Source organism: Seriola lalandi, unplaced genomic scaffold (genome assembly GCF_002814215.2).
Source record: "Seriola lalandi dorsalis isolate HSWRI2012SDOR001 ecotype SW California unplaced genomic scaffold, Sedor1 jcf7180002054472, whole genome shotgun sequence".
Lineage (NCBI taxonomy): Eukaryota > Metazoa > Chordata > Actinopteri > Carangiformes > Carangidae > Seriola > Seriola lalandi.
Window position 1 is genome coordinate 288,807 of NW_019525025.1, and position 17,316 is coordinate 306,122.

Below are 17,316 nucleotides of genomic sequence, written 5' to 3' on the forward strand. Positions count from 1 at the left end.
TGAGTCTTTATGTGGAGGTTGTGAGTCTATATGTGGAGGTTCTGAGTCTCTATGTGGAGGTTCTGAGTCTTTATGTGGAGGTTGTGAGTCTCTATGTGGAGGTTCTGAGTCTTTATGTGGAGGTTGTGAGTCTTTATGTGGAGGTTGTGAGTCTCTATGTGGAGGTTCTGAGTCTCTATGTGGAGGTTCTGAGTCTTTATGTGGAGGTTGTGAGTCTCTATGTGGAGATTCTGAGTCTCTATGTGGAGGTTCTGAGTCTATATGTGGAGGTTCTGAGTCTCTATGTGGAGGTTCTGAGTCTTTATGTGGAGGTTGTGAGTCTCTATGTGGAGGTTGTGAGTCTCTATGTGGAGGTTCTGAGTCTCTATGTGGAGGTTGTGAGTCTCTATGTGGAGGTTGTGAGTCTCTATGTGGAGGTTCTGAGTCTATATGTGGAGGTTCTGAGTCTATATGTGGAGGTTCTGAGTCTTGGGGCCGAGAAGGCCCCTGACTGCTTGGGCCCTGGGCCTTTCCTTAATTGGCCAGGTCAGTAACCCGTCCATGTATGGTCCGTGTCAGGGTCTGGATACCAAAGACTGAAATGTTCTTCTCACCACTAGTGTTGTCCGTTTCCTCTGTGGTGAAGTCTTAAATGAAAAGATAGAAATGAGAATTTGGTGCTTGTTCAGTTTAAACTGGATTATAATTAAATTCATGTTTACTGAATAAACCACATCAAACACTGACCTGGTGATTCAGTTGTCTCATCTGATTGTGAGGGAGCTGAAACACACAGACAGGTAACAGACAGGTCAGTAGACAGGTAAAGGGCTGGTAACAGACAGACAGGAAACAGACAGGTAACATACAAGTAACAGACAGGTAACAGACAGGTAACAGACAGACAGGTTTAACATACAGGTAACAGACAGACAGGTAACATACAGGTAACAGACAGACAGGTTTAACAGACAGGTAACACACAGGTAACAGACAGACAGGTTTAACATACAGGTAACAGACAGACAGGTTTAACACACAGGTAACACACAGGTAACAGACAGACAGGTTTGACATACAGGTAACAGACAGACAGGTAACATACAGGTAACAGACGGACAGGTGAGTACATAGATAAGTTACCTTCAGTCTGTTCAACAGAGTCGAGGCTCTCAGTAGGATCTGTGTAGACAAATAAACGTGTGCATTTAGTGTGTGTTGTGTGTATAATGTGTAAACAGTGTGTATACAGTGTGTGTAGTGTTGTTACCTGGCTTTACAGTCACAGGTTCACCTGTAGTTCCTCCTACAACAGCAATGACAAACTGAATGTAACTGTGACTCTGGGTCCAAACAGAAGGAAGCAGCTCAGTTGACTCAGAGCACAGTCACTCAGGTGTTTTCACTCAAGGACCGACACACTCGTTTCATCACTACAACGTTCTGCCATTAGTTCCCCAGTTTGAACAAAACTCTGTGTGTGTGTTCAGGAGAGGAGTCTTAACTACAGCGCCACCATCCGTTCGATTGGGCTCATGCACATCATGTCCAGTTATTGAGCCAAGTTCTTTCTAGCTCATTCCAACTCACAGCAATTTAAGCCGAAACAGAAGTGAATAATTACTACTACTACTATTACTACTACTACTACTACTACTACTATTACTACTACTACTACTACTACTACTACTACTACTACTACTACTACTACTACTAATAATAATAATAATAATAGACACAAAAAGTTGCTTGAACCTAAGCAATCAGTATGTGTGTGTTTACATGTGTATGTGTTTATGTGTTTGTTTAAGTTTGAGTGTCTGTGTATTAATGTTGGTCAGTTTTTTTGTGTGTTTCTGTATTAGTATGTGTGTGTGTGTGTGTGTGTGTGTGTGTGTGTGTGTGTGTGTGTGTGTGTGTGTGTGTGTGTTACCATTAAGGTGAGCCAGCAGTGGTGCACTTCTGTCTGAATCAGAACAGTAAACACAAACGTTTTTCTCACTGTTCATTTTCAGAGACTGACACTAAATCAACAGTGAACCGCATCTGGGATGACAACTGCAACCTCTAGAGGACGCTATAAAGACTGTATACTGTAAGTCTGACTTACTACGTCTGCTCCGCTCTGATTGGCTGCTGTTGTTTATGCAACTTAAAGGTTAATTTACTAAAGAATTTAAAGTTGATATTTACCTTCATCTGTTGTTCCCTCTGTAACACAAGAAAACACGAGATCAGAGAGTCAGAAATCGTCTCTACACCATCTCGTCTCTACATCGTCTCTACATCATCTCTATATCATCGTCTCTACACCGTCTCTACATCGTCTCTACATCATCTCTATATCATCGTCTCTACACCGTCTCTACATCGTCTCTACATCATCTCTATATCATCGTCTCTACACCGTCTCTACATCGTCTCTACATCATCTCTATATCATCGTCTCTACACCGTCTCTACATCGTCTCTACATCATCTCTATATCATCGTCTCTACACCGTCTCTACATCGTCTCTACATCATCTCTATATCATCGTCTCCACACCGTCTCTACATCGTATCGTCTCCACATCGTCTCGTCTCTACACCGTATCGTTTCTACACCGTCTCGTCTCTACACCGTCTCTACACCGTCTCGTCTCTACACCGTCTCGTCTCTACACCGTCTCTACACCGTATCGTCTCCACATCGTCTCCCCCAGAGGAAGATTGATATTCAAACTGTTGCAGTCATGACATTCTAAAGATAATTATAACGTGAGCCTTAAAAAGTTCTCTATTATTCAAAAGTTTACATGAACCAAGTTAACAGATATATAGAAGCTTCCTCGTTATAGTTTTATTTATTGTAAATGTATAGTCAATTCAAATAAATATACACATCAGGTAACCAGATAACATTTCTAACCTTATGATGTGATTAATAAGATATAATCAGTAGTAATAAATTGATAAGATATACTTCATCTTACCAAACATTTTACAAAAGGAGGTCCTCACTCATCATTAACTAACTTTATCATTTTAAATTTCTATTTTATAGCTGTTATGAATTCAAGTTTATGTCATAACATCTCAGTAACACTGTTCAATAAAACCTCTGCACACCTGCATACATTAGACTCAATAAATCATACATTAGTGATTGATTGTGATTGCCAACAGACAATAAAGAAATCATAATGATCTATAACTGATTTTAAGTTAACAATGATGATATTTTAACCATAAATCTTTAGTAGCAATTAAAAAATCCCACAAACAGACTGACATGTAATAAATCATTTATTTGCATAGTTTCAGCTCTGGACTTTCATCATGATGAAGGTTATCAACAATGAGGAGCCATCTTAAATTGGAGGGGCTGGGAACCGATGACCAATCAATACATCCCACCTATATTTATGTGGGACGAGGTGATTGGTTACATATTTGACAGTGTGCTCCTACACATCTGCGTCACTAAACAGGTGTGTGAAGAATTCTTCTGTTATTGATCACTTCTGATGTCACTGCTTACCTGGGACTGGAGCTGCCAGAGAAACAGCAGCAAGTGCCACAAGCAGCAACACTGCACACCTGTAACACACACACACACACACACACGCACACGTGCGCACACATTAGTTTTAAATTCAAATTGAATGATTTGATTTGACTGCAGCTTGTTTGCATGGTGTTTTGCATGATGTCGTACAGGAGTTGAGGAAGACAAAACTTTTGACAAAGATTTAAAAATCTCCTCAGTGTAAACTGATAGCACACAACACAAAATATAAATATTTAAGTCATGATTAAAGTAAACATCCATTGTGTAAACAAACACCACCACAGACAGTGGTTGTCTCTTCGACAACAGAACTAAAGTGACCAATGTAAAGAATATACCATAAAGAACATAGAGAACCCACAAAGAACATAAAGAGAAGAACAGTAAAGAATGTAAATGAAAAAACAGAAAATTAAAAATGTAAAGAATAAAAAACAAAGAAAAAAATTAAAGAATGTAAAATAAAGAATAAAAATAGAAAATTAATGTCAAATATGTCAGATAAAGACAAGAATGTGAGAACGTGAACAAAAGAATAAAGTGACAAAGGTAGTGATGGATGTCAGGTGTGTTGAGTGGCAGGTGGGTGAAACCAGTCTTCAGCCTTAAGGGTTAAATGACTGTTTCTTTGTGTTTCCTCCACAGAAAAAAAAACAAAGCGTCTGTTCTTTTCCAACGTATAGAGAGAAATGAGCTGCGAGAGAAAAGCGGCTCAGATCCTCACAGAGACTGAAAAGCTTTAAGGTTCATAATGAGAGTCGAGTGTCGGGTGAAAAACCAGAGAAGACTGCTGCTTTATCCTGAAACACTGGAGTCCTTCTACTCATGGCAGTCCTCGATTCAAAGGAAACATCATCAGTCTCACTTCAGTTATCAAAGACATATAGTTTCATGTTGTTTAAATTAATAAGTCAGTTCATCATGTGTTGAACATAAAGTCTGATTCTGAATCACATGAGAAAAAAACAGATCTTTTCTCTGGAAGTATGTGACTTAAAAACATCAGGTCTTCACAGTACAGAATGTTCAAACCTCAGTTAATTACCTGATTACAGTGATTAGTGATAATGTGACAGTGAGCAGAGAGTTGTCGACCTGCAGCTGTGACGTAGATGAAATGTTCTTACCTCAGTCATTTGAAATAAAATCTCAATGAGACTCAGACAGTTGAACAAAGTGAATCATTGACCGTGAACTCACCGTTGGAGCATGTTGTTGTTGTTCAGCAGGTCAACAGGAAACAAACTTAATACAATTAAACTTAAGAGATTGTTGAGTTTCTGAACTCGACTGAAGGGAGCAGCAGCATTTATACTTAGCTCCTCCTCCTCCTCCTCCTCTTCCTCCTCCTCCTTCTCCCTCTGATCACCCATCTGTTTACACACACGTTAGCACTGTTTGATCACTTTAACTGATTAAATTAGTTTCAGGTAAAGGCAAAATGATGAGAAACAGCAGTTCCTCTTATGCCTACTCATCACATTATTCAGACCAGATTCACTCAGGGTTTAGACCAGATTTACACTGAGTTCAATCCAGATTGAGAACCATATTTAAATCAGATTTAATCTGGGTTTAGGCTAAGGCTAGATCAACATCTGGGAGAAGCTGGAAACTCACAAAGAACAACAGCAAGAGATCAAACACAATATCCAGTTAAAATGAGATTAAAGATACAGCATCCACTAAAGAAAAATGAACAGATTTGATTTTGATAAACTGTCTAAAATGAAGTAAGACGGATTAAAAGTAAAAACATCAAATGAGTTTCATTTTCAATTTCCTTCAGCATTACATGCACCATTCAAAATGAATTAAAATTCAAAACTATTATCACTACATTTACCGATTATTAATTGTTATTAACAATTCATCAACATGTAGGGAGCATTTTAGCAGGATGAAGTGGAGCTGAACATATTACGTTTCATGTATGTTACAGTATATCATACATGATTACTGTAAGACAAAATTAACTTTATATACCGGATTCATACAAGAATATATCCGATTTATACCAGATGTTGTTCCAGTGAATCTTTTTGAGCATTTCTGTGAAAACCATTAGGGAAACTTGAGCAGTCTGACTGTAAACTGATCATACACACATTTCCTACCAGGAAGTGTAGTGTGGAGTTTACCTCTCTAAGTATGTGTCTGTGTGTGCGTGCCTGCGTGCGTGTGCGTGTGCGTGTGTGTGTGTGCGTGTGTGTGTGTTGCGCATGTGTGTGTGTGTGTGCTATGTGTGGTATGAAGAAGTGGTTGGACAAGTCCCATAAACACAAAAAGTTGATGAGAAGGAATCTATTCATACAGAACACGTGATCATGAACTTAAGAACACGTCAGTAATATGTTACCTAACGTGTTACTGATGATACTCACACCCTCAAATTCCAGTTGTGTCAGAAATAATTGTGATAAATAATTGCACACTCTCGCAGTGTTTCCTCTTCCTCATCATCACACACAGTTTGTTACATCTGTGATTAAAGAGTTGAAAGTAAAGACTTGGAGTTGGCAAAGAGTTTCCACAGGTTCCCACATATGTACACACAAATGTTTATGTAAATAACGCATTTTCAAATTGTTACTGTTAACGTGTATTTACATTCTGACTATCACTGTATGTTGCCAAATAATTGCCCGTAGATTGTGGTAGGTACTGTTGTATCAGATACAATTTTTTACGATTGCTTACACACTAAAATTAAAAATAATACACAGATTTTTAAACTTGATACACAAGGCGCAAAATGTCAGCCCGGCACAACTATACGCACATTCTCGACCTTACACATTTTGCAAAATACTACAAATACTACAAATACTTTGCAAAACACCAAACACACTTCTCATCACACATTATTCATAACTAAAAGCCTTTGTGTGCTAATTGCTAAACACTGCAACTGAAACACCACGCTCAATTAGCAATCACCTGAACTCAGAATGCACATGTGAAAACACATGTAAACAATCAGATCACACAGAAATCACAGCTTCATCACCATAATTACGAGTCACGTTTGCTCTTGTGTGCACAACAATGGAGGACAATTTTGGAAAAAGAAATAGAGGAAGAGGTGTTTGAGTAAGAGGAGGATGAGCAAGAGGAGAAACAGGAGAAGGAGCAAGAGGAGAAAAAGGCAGACCAGAAAGATGAAGAGGTGAAGGAGGAAGAGGAGAAAGAGGAGACAGAGGACAGGGAGTGGCGAGAGGACGGGTCAGAGGAAATAGGACAATTCTTACAGATGAGATCAGAGACGGGACAGACAGTAACTGAAATACTGTACAGGCCTGCTGTATTTTACAGCACAGTATGTTCATGTCATCTTCAGTTCACTATTGAGGATAAAGACGTTTTGTTTCCCCATTGCATTTGTGTTCATAGTTACAGCAGGCTACAAATGAGAAACGTCAGAAACATACGGTAATAGTTTTTTTATACTCAGCATATATCATTAGAAAAGTAGAAATGTGAAAACTGTTTTAGATTTAGCACAATGGCGTGCAGCTGGCTGTGTAAAGATCTATATATTTGATGTTTGTGTGTAAAGTTTGGAAGCTAAAGTATCATTTGTAGAAGAGTTTATACAGTTTTCGATGTATTGTTTGCTTTTGCAAGAGATGTAAGATGTTTTGTATTTTGTGTATATGGTTTTGGTGTGTGTGTGTGGAGCTTTGAGAAACAGGGCCCTGGTTTCAGGAACTGTGTTTTTGCAATAGTGAAAAACTGTAACACAAACCCCAGTTCATTTTATTCAAGTTGCAACAACACAATGTTATTCAGCCTTTGTCATGTAAATTTAAGTGACTGTAAACCTTCACCCTCCAGGGTAACAGAGGGGCTGTTCGTGTACACTCGGCACACACTTCTTTTCTTGTTTTAAACGACATTAAGTTCGCTCTCTCATACAGTGGTAAATATTTTTGCGGTTCCAAACGCTGTGTAAAAAACTGACTGTATGTTTTTATATTTTAGAAAACACAACAGGGGCATGAAACAAATATTTAATGATATTTATTTAACTAATCAAGACCTGGAAATGACTAAAATCAAATAATGCACAGGACTCGTTTTCACGGTTTTAATGATGAGCTTTCTTGTCAACCTATTCATTATAATGTTCTGGGTGGATAATAAACCACATTCTGAACACTCAGACCTAATTGGATGAGGTATGAACCAGACTGACCACATTCCAGACCACTTTAAATTCAACAAAATAGACTGATGGGAACCACACACCTGCAGGGTTCAACATGACCCAGAACCAGGACTGGATCAGTGGGATCTACAAATTGAAATCAGACGAATGTATAATGATTTATTTCTACAATTATTACTTCTCATCAGTCTGTTATCAGGATTTATCAAATATCCTGTTTCAGTTTGATTGATTTTATTTTGTGTTTCTGTTTTGTGGTTTGGGTTTTCTCCTTTTTCGTTTTTCTAAATAATATTATATAATATCAACATTATATATTATATTATGCTACTAATTAATAGAGGAATCTCTGTCTGTCTATCCAATCTGACACCGCTCATCAGATCCACTTCAAACATGTGTTGTTGAGATCCTAACCCTTAGATGAAATGTGATGTCATCATTGATGTGTTGTGTTACTGTCTGTCTGTTGTGTTACTATTTGTGTTGTGTGTTTTGTGTTACTGAGTGTGTGTGTGTGTGTGTGTGTGTGTGTGTTGTGTCACTGTGTGTGTTCAGTCTGTGCTGTATTTCCTTGCTGTGACAGTTTATGGGAAACCCAATGAACTCACTGAATGGGTAGCCTTTGTTTTTCTGGTCATCAGCTGATCTGCTTCCTGCTCAGCTTGAACTCAAAACTTTACTTTCATTATCACTGTTGTTGTGATTTTATTGTTACATATATCAAGTTGAGTCAGATTAATTACCCAGAATTTAAATTCAACAGGTGATTCACAGAGCAATTGAATTATGAGATTATTTGTTGATTACAATAAAATAAAAATACAGGCATAATTCAGAGGATACACGAATAACTAGAAGTACCACCTCGCGGTTGTGTGCCTCTGCATTCAGACTATATTTTCACATTACATTCCTGTTTATCCAGAGTCATATATATTTGACTCATGGCTATAAAGTGTATTGTGAGGTCACCATGACCTTGATCTTTGAACACCAAAATCTTATTACTTCGTCCTTAAGTCCAAGTGGACATTTCTGTCAAATGTGATAAAGTTCCGTCAGGACATTACTGTCAGACATCGTGTCCACTATAATGGGACAGATGGACAGACGATCCGAAAACAATATGCCTCCGGCTCTGACATTGTGGAGGCATAAAAACGTAGAGCATCTGGAGGAACGCATACAAATAAACAGCACAGAGGAAAAATACATAAAAACAAATAAAACCTGATGTATGTGAGCAGTCATGTCTTCATGATGACTATTGAGAGGCTGAAGGAAAGAGAGAAGAGAGAAGGTTCTTCAGAAGGGTTTGAATCATGTTCATGGAGGAGGAAGAGAGGGAGCTGCAATAAAGAGCAGTGATCTGTGAGTAGGTCTGAGAACTGTTGTCAGTTCATGACGACCTTTGAAAACAAATGAAATTGTCTTCAAATCAGTTCTGTTGTGTATCTGCACAACACAGGAGCCCCTCTGTCCTTAGACCCTCGATCCAGACAAGAAACCCCCCTCCCAGAAAATAGCAGGGAAGCAGGTTTTACAGACAGATGTTACTGACAGGTTTTACAGCAGCATATAGGTGATGTTGACTGTGTGATGAGACAGTGTTGCTGTTTTTCTGACTGTGTGAAGAGCCTGAAACACAACTCGTCTGTCGGAAAATAAAAAGGTGAAGAAACAAAGTCAAATCCTGAGCTCAGATCAGTTTCAACAGAATGAGCTGAAAGGTCGACCGGGGACAGAAAACACAGAACAAAAAGACTGAAGTAAATCTGTCAGTGTTACTGTGTGTGTGTATGTGTGTGTATGTGTGTGTGTGTGTGTTAGCATGCTAACAGCCTCTAATGAGGTGTGTGTATTCACTTCAGTTTGATGAATCAGTTTAACAACAACAGGAGCTGTTTCCAACGACAAATACAGTCTCAGCTTAACACTAAACTTTCTGTGTGTTCAAATAAAGTTCAGATAAACTTTATTAACAAATAACCAGTTTATGGCACATGTAAAAACATAAGGAACTCAAGGTCAACTGTACGGTGAAACGTCAGTCTGTCAAGTCCCAGTGTGGTGTGCTGGATAAAATACAAAGAGCAGAGCTGAGTTCAGCCACGTCACAGGGATTTATCATCTGGTCTTCTTCTTCACTGGTGTGCTGGTGTAGCAAACAAATGCACCTTTGTCAGATGCCGAGCAACAGAAGGACAAACTATGACATAATAAAGTCATGTAATAATATAAAACATAGATGTAGGTAGATGAGACACGGCTAATGCTTAAAGTATTATGAGGCTCAAGAAATGATCATTTTAACTCTTTTAATACCACAGCAAGAATCAGGTCTGTGGGCTGTGATGTGACGTGTGGCTCTGCTGCTCTTTTTTCTCTTTAATTACACAATAAGAAAAAGGTCGTTAACACCATTTCCCCAAAACGTTTAGTTTCCCAGAACACACAGCTGCTGGTTGGACCTTATTCACACAACAGATTACACTGAAAATCACAGTGTTACTTTTTATTTGAAATGAGTGCATTTCATTTCTATAGAACTATTACTACTACTATAGAAATATCACACATAACAATCTGATTCAAGGCTGAGTCTAAAGCTGCTTTAAAATGAAATATGACGGCATAAAGTAATAATAATGCTAATGATAATAATAATAATAATGATAAAGAAAATAAGAATAATAATGATGATAATGATATGTTACCTATGTTATGTTATGTGTTACATTATGAGAGCAGCGATATTTTATCACCAGTTGATAAATAGAGTCTGAGTCTGAATGTTTCTGTTTCTGTTTCTGTTTCTGCAGCAACACAGTTCAATCAGACAACTATTCAACACACACACACACACACACACACACACACACACACACACACACACACACACACCCACACACACACCTTCACAATCATGTAGCAGACTTAATGATTTTATTTGTGTTTGACTTGTTTATAATGTGTTATAAGTCATGGACTGGTTTGTTGTGTGTAACATGACCGCCCTCTGCTGGGCCCCTGCAGACTCTAGTGGGATGGCCCACATGCTGTTACCAGCCTGCTGTACACTATGCGCTGATAAAACACTTGAATCATATGTTTATTGGTAAAAGTGGAGCTGACATAAAATAATTCAATATGAACTGCTTTTGTGATATGGTTGATATTGTGTTGTTGTAATGTGTTGAGCTCTTCATTATCGTGACTTTGCTGGCTTGATTGTAATGTAATAGAAATCTCTGTGGTGTAACTGTAAACATAATTAACATAATTATTGACTTCTATGTTGTAGTCATTTCTGGAGCTTTTTATACGACTGTGAGAAACACGACTCTGTTGTCATCAGACACCAACCAGCTGCTTGTTCTGATGACAAGCAGCTGACGATTCATCACACAACACAAGAGAGAGAACACAACTGCTACACTCACACCATCAGTTGGAGAAATAACAACAACAACAACAACAACAACAACAACAACAACAACAACAACAATAATAATAAGAGATTAATGATAATAACTGTAGCAGTAGGAGGTCTGCAGTGACAGGAGGAAGCGTCACTACCCCACTACTACCCCACTCTTATCCCAATGTTACCCCACTAGAACACGGTGCCCTTAGGCCTCCAGGTGGTTCCTGTCTCCAGAGGTAGACTACAGCGCCTTCAGCTGTCAAGCTGTTTAGCTATTTATTGTTTATTGTTTATTTTTCATTATTCATTATTCATTATTTAATCTGTCAGTGGTGGTCCTGCTGGTGTCAGTCCTACAGAGTCCTCATCAGTATCAGGACTCTGCTCTGGTTGTGATATCTCTCGTTGACACATAAATCTATATTTTTCATTTCATTCTTATAGATATGATTTTGTAATATTTTGTAATATTTTACCTTCAAGATGATGGACTACGTGGTGTAATATGGGATTGATTGATCAATAATCTAACGTCCTCAGAGGCTCCTGTTGTGTTATGTGAAAAATTTTATTATTACAGCAGCAGTCAGTATCAGGTGTGTTTGTGTATTTCAGGAGCTCCTGTGATCGATGGGTTCTTCCAGGTGAAAACCTTCCGTTACACTTGTTGATTCTTTGTGTGAATAAAGTTTATCTGATGGACAATATGGCTTTCTTTTCAATTTAACTTTATTAAAATACAACAAAAGGAACAAACAGACAAAGGAAGGAAAGTAAATACACATGAAACAAATTTAATACTCTGAGGTCTGTAAGAGCCCAGGGGTCGAAATCATGAAGGGGGGCACCTGACTGACAAACTGAGGAGAAAACTGAAAATCATAAAAATGTTTTAGTTTCATTTTTAAAATCATCTGAAAAATCAGTTTTAACCACAAACATCAGAGAATAAATTCATTTATTCAAATAAATCTCCTGAATATGTGATTTATTTTCTTCTGTTACAGATGAAAGTGTCTCAACAAATAAAGTTGGTTTGAATACGACCCCTGGATACCTTTAATCATCTTGGTCAACCAATGAGATGACCAATCAGATGACCAATCAGATGACCAATCAAACGGCTTGGTGATTCTGCAGGGTTGAGTTTGTTTTTAGTTTTCAGACTGAAGATTAATATGTGTGTTTCCACATGTGTGTTCATGTGTTCCTGTTTTGTCTGGGTAAATGTGTTCATGTGTCACTTGGATTACAAGATTTTATTCCTACATATGTTTGTGTGTGTGTATATATTACTATGTGTGTATATGTGTGTGTGTGTGTGTGTGTGTGTGTGTGTGTGTGTGTTAACGTGTTTTAATGTGTTCATATTACTATGTGAGTGTGTGTGTGTGTGTATATATTACTATATGTGTGTGTGTGTGTGTGTGTGTGTTACCGTGTTTTAATGTGTTCATATTACTATGTGAGTGTGTGTGTGTGTGTCGTCTTATATCTGCCGGCGGTTGGTCCTGGATCTTCTCTTGGATGTCCGACTTCTCACCAGAGCTTTCGGCTGAGGGATGATTGGCTGAGGCAGGAGAACGGGGCCTTGGACAACATGGGCTGGGCTTATGGGGTGGAGGGCGGGGCTCTGCTGGACGCGAGGGGGGATTTGTTGAGACTGGGCGGGGCTCTGAGGTTTGGCTAAGCGTGAGCTGAACTTCTTCTTCCCTCCCTCGTCAGAGTTGGAGGTCTCGTCCTCTGCTGGACATTTTGAAACAAAGTAACACGAAGAAGAACTTTGACACCACACTGTCAAATACTCTGCACTGTAAAAGTCCTGCATGTGAAATCTTACATCAGTTTAAGTACAGAAGGTAAAACTTACAGCATCATCTGTGAGTGTAATACTAGTATTGGTTATATTAAAATATATACAGTATGTTATTCATATATATATTGACAGTGATGTGATGTAATATTTCAGTTTATTTATACTGTATGTAGTTTGTTATAGGAAGACAGCTTGATGTAATAATGCACAGTATGTCTCACCGTTTTCTTCCTCCACACTGTTTGCAGCTGCTGCAGGTTCTGAAATCAATCAATCAATCAATCAATCAATCAATCAATCAATCAATCAATCAATCAATCAATCAATCAATCAATCAATCCACAGATTCTTCTATAAAAACACACAGTCAGATTTAATCAGATCATCCAAGGCAGAAAAAAAAACACAGGACTTACCAGGTGCTTTTTCCTGATTGGCTGCTGCAGCTACAAAAAACAACATTAAAAACAAATGAACAGATGACGAGGAATGAATGAATGAATGAATAAATGGATGAATATACAAGACATTTATGTAAATGTGTTTTTACCGTCTGGGGTCTCTGAACTGGAACTGCTGGCGTCTGAGCAGGTGAACAAGTGAACATGTCAGTGAGTGAACAGGTGAGCAAGTGAACAGATGAGTCACAGCAGCTGCTGCTGATACCAGCTCACAATAACATGATGATGTGGATGTTTATTTTACAGCTGTGTTGGATCTGATGTCAGGAAACAGCACTGAACAGGGTAATATCATGTTGAGGTGTTGGTGGTTTGCTCTGACATTTTATTCACAACTTAACTCATCATCATCATCATCATCATCATCATCATCATCATCATTTTCCTACCTGAAGGTCCTCCTCCAAGATACTGGGGTTCATCTGAAAGCAGAACTGACTGATGTTACTGTGATGACTCATGTATAAAGAAGACTGATAATATCAACATTGTAAATGTTCATAGATTATTAGAGATTATCTTCAGTTCACCTGAACTCTACACTCAACATCTGATAACTTCCCTTTATTTCACCCAGCTGACTCATTATTTAGTGTTTCATGGAGTTTTACATGAAACTATTTTTATTTATTTTAAACCTGCACAAACTGATGTTTTTGTACTCTTGTTTTCAGCAGAAATAGTTAGTGAACATAAAATGACATATTGTTACCTTTGTCTTTCTTTGTCTCTGAAAACAGCTGTGAGAGCAGAACAATGAAGCTAAAGGGATCTGCAGATTCGGCTGATGACTGTCTGCAGGTCCATCACTACCAGACTCCTCTTTTCACAGTCTGATGTTATTTAAATTTACATGACAAACATTTTAATGTTGGTTTAGTCTGATGAGACTAACAGATGAGTTTCAGAGCTGAAGTCTTACCAGTCTGATCAGGAGAGACAGCGTTCATACTCTCTGAAACAACAACAACAACACAGAACAACAACTAAAACAACACCATCACACTTTAGTCCCACATTAAACTCAACAGTAACTGAACTATTGTTCACAGTCAGAACTGCAGGTGGTGCTGATTCTTGAATATATAATTTCATCATGTTTGTCTCTGGTAAGTTTATGAATTTCACACATTTTAATCAACACCAGGTGAATCACTTATTGGTTTCATTCCAACAGTTTTTTTGTAGTTTAGCTGAGTTCTGTAGTTCAGGCATTTGATATTGATTACAAAGTTCCTCAGGGATGATCGAGTCCTGTTTTATTTTCTTTATGCATGCAGCATGTACAGTACATCTGAGTACCACTCTTTTTTTTAAAGTTATTTTTCAGACCTTTTATGCCTTTGTTATAGCCACAGTGAGGGAGAGAGAGAGAGAGAGGAAAGTTGGGGAGAGAGGGGATGAAAGGTCGGACTCAAATCTGGCCTGCTCAGTTAAGACTAAGCCCTAATGTGCTCTACTAGGTTCCTGTCTTTTTTATCACGGCCATGCCACCATGGGTAGCCAGTGTAGGTCGACGAGTAGCGGAGTGACATGTGCCCTTTTAGGCTGATGACAAGACGGACTGTTGCTTTTTGGCCCATCTGTAAGGGTTTCACTGTGCATAAAGGGAAGCCTGCCAGAAGGGCATTGCAGTAGTCCAGGTGAGAGATAAACATGGTCTGGACCAAGGGCTGGGTGGTGTACTGAGTCAGGTAAGGCCTGATTCATTCAGTCATATAGTGCAAAGCGGCACAACCAGAAGACAGATGCAAAATAGTCAGAGAAAGATAGCTGGTCATCAGACTTGACACCCAGGTTTCTCACGACCTTGGCTGGGGTGAGAGATGAAGAGATGATTTTGATATTGATATCATGATGGAGAAACTGATTGGCTGGGAGGACTAGGAATTCAGTCTTAGAGAGGTTTAGTTGAAGGTGGGGTTCCTTCATCAATGCAGATATCTCAGAGAGACAGGCCGAGATCAGAGCAGAGACAGAAGGGTATAGTTGGGTGTCATCTGCATAACAGTGATATGAGAAGACAAATTACAGATCTGGAAGTGATTTAGATCCATGACCTAATTTTAATTTTTCTTTTAATACAAAAACAATGCTCTCATGTTGTCATTTTTGGAACATCGGCAAAGTTTCAGCAGAGAACATTTTATAGTCAGAATGAAGCTGAAGCTGTTGATTCATGGTTCAAATTATTAACAATATTCACACCTGAATCTGTGAGACAGTTTGTGACTGACCTGTAGGAGCTTCATCAGACGTTGAATCTTTATCTAACAGAGAGAAAGGTGAGAGGACAACCAGGAGGGACAAGTGAGAGAGAGACAGGTGAGACAGAAACAGGTGTGGGGACAGACAGATCCAGTATATCAGTAAGTGATCAAACACAGCCAGGTGGTTTACCTGTTGACATGGCTTGTATTCCAGCATCTGCAAACAGAAAAAAGTTTGATCAAACACAAATGCATCAGTCACATTACATTTCAATCAAACTGTGATGTCATCAGATTTACTCTCAGTCAAGTTTTTATCAGATTATCAATCACAACAGATATTGATCAAACTATTTTAAATCTAACCATTGGAGTCGAGGTCTCCCTCCACCAGCAGGACGAACAGAGAGAACACAAGAACAACATTCCTGCAACACAAACACAATCTTCAGTCTGAGAACTGTTCTGTCCTCACTGGACTGCTGTACCTCCAGCACACTGAATGTAACATTAACTAGTCCAGAGCTCAAAATGTCAAGTTTGTCCTGAAGGTGGCGCTATAGGAAAGGCCAAGAAAAACTGTATTTACAGGTTTAGAGCTGATTTAATAAAAGTGTAGTATAGAATGTAATGAACTCTGCACTCTTTTAAAGACTCCATTAGGGTATTACTTTAAGTCTGTAAAAACTCATTTACTCAGTGAACAAGCAGCGTGAACACACACTAACTCAGTGAACACACACTAACTCAGTGAACACACACTAACTCAGTGAACACACACTAACTCAGTGAACACACACTAACACAGTGAACACACACTAACTCAGTGAACACACACTAACACAGTGAACACACACATTAACACAGTGAACACACAATAACTCAGTGAACACACACTAACTCAGTGAACACACACTAACTCAGTGAACACACACATTAACACAGTGAACACACACCAACACAGTGAACACACACTAACTCAGTGAACACACACTAACACAGTGAACACACACATTAACACAGTGAACACACACATTAACACAGTGAACACACACATTAACACAGTGAACACACACTAACTCAGTGAACACACACTAACTCAGTGAACACACATTGACAACAAAAATACTGAATCCAGATTATTGGATTGAACACTTCACAGATTATTCAATTTTGTTTCTGTATCTTAATTCTGCTGCAGTTTGTTTTTCTCCTCCACATCTGTGGAGCATTGCATTGTGGGATGACAGGTTTGGTCTGTATGCTACTTTAATATCATCATATTTGACAGTCTAAACAGAATGAAATATACAGAGATGATGGACGTACCTGGTGAACATGATGCTGTGAGGTCAGACAGGTCCCTGATCACTATGACAAGTCAATAGATTATCATTCAGAACAGGTGAACAGTCAGGAAGGCAGACAGGTGAGTGTTTCAGTACCTCAGTGTTGCACTGCAGGAATCCTCTGGCTCTGAGTTTCTGGCGGCCGTTTATATATCTGCCTAAATGTCACCAGCACAGAGGACAGACCAGAGAGAGGGCGTGTGGTTGTGTGTGTGTGTGTGTGTGTGTGTGTGTGTGTGTGTGAGTTTCAGATTTCTGTGTTAATGATCTGCAGGAGGAGGTGAAGAAGACTCCCACACAGGTTAGAAGTTCTGTATCTGTGAGGACCCCCAAACATCAACTCAGTC

At 38.8% G+C, this 17,316-nt stretch overlaps 2 protein-coding genes across 8 annotated transcripts in view; both read right to left on the reverse strand.

Annotated features, from left to right (window-relative positions):
- The window catches only part of stm (starmaker), a 14,178-nt gene extending 9,312 nt beyond the window's left edge, over positions 1-4,866 (reverse strand). For 5 of the 6 annotated variants that reach the window (XM_087175519.1, XM_087175516.1, XM_087175518.1 and 2 more), the window contains exons 1-8: positions 4,733-4,866; positions 3,503-3,561; positions 2,173-2,190; positions 1,913-1,945; positions 1,250-1,285; positions 1,123-1,161; positions 727-762; positions 594-626 (exon numbers count right to left, since the gene is read on the reverse strand). In XM_087175519.1, coding sequence (XP_087031645.1) covers positions 594-626; positions 727-762; positions 1,123-1,161; positions 1,250-1,285; positions 1,913-1,945; positions 2,173-2,190; positions 3,503-3,561; positions 4,733-4,743 — 265 coding nt within the window. In that variant the 5' untranslated portion in view covers positions 4,744-4,866. The remainder of the gene's footprint in view (positions 1-593; positions 627-726; positions 763-1,122; positions 1,162-1,249; positions 1,286-1,912; positions 1,946-2,172; positions 2,191-3,502; positions 3,562-4,732) is intronic. The other variant, XM_087175515.1, reaches the window with a different exon arrangement.
- Positions 4,867-11,844: 6,978 nt separating this feature from the next.
- LOC111659084 (uncharacterized) lies at positions 11,845-17,072 on the reverse strand. 2 transcript variants are annotated; one of them, XM_023411901.2, is made up of 10 exons: positions 16,950-17,072; positions 15,987-16,048; positions 15,811-15,837; positions 15,648-15,680; positions 14,333-14,365; positions 13,800-13,832; positions 13,500-13,532; positions 13,366-13,395; positions 13,171-13,209; positions 11,845-12,876 (listed from the first exon to the last, which is right to left on the reverse strand). In XM_023411901.2, exons 1-10 carry the CDS (start codon positions 16,958-16,960, stop codon positions 12,623-12,625), a joined length of 555 nt encoding a protein of 184 aa, XP_023267669.1. In that variant the 5' UTR covers positions 16,961-17,072; the 3' UTR covers positions 11,845-12,622. The 2 variants fall into 2 exon arrangements, with proteins under 2 accessions (XP_023267669.1, XP_023267668.1); XM_023411900.2 differs by having other exon boundaries at positions 11,845-12,879.
- Between the last annotated feature and the right edge of the window lie 244 nt (positions 17,073-17,316).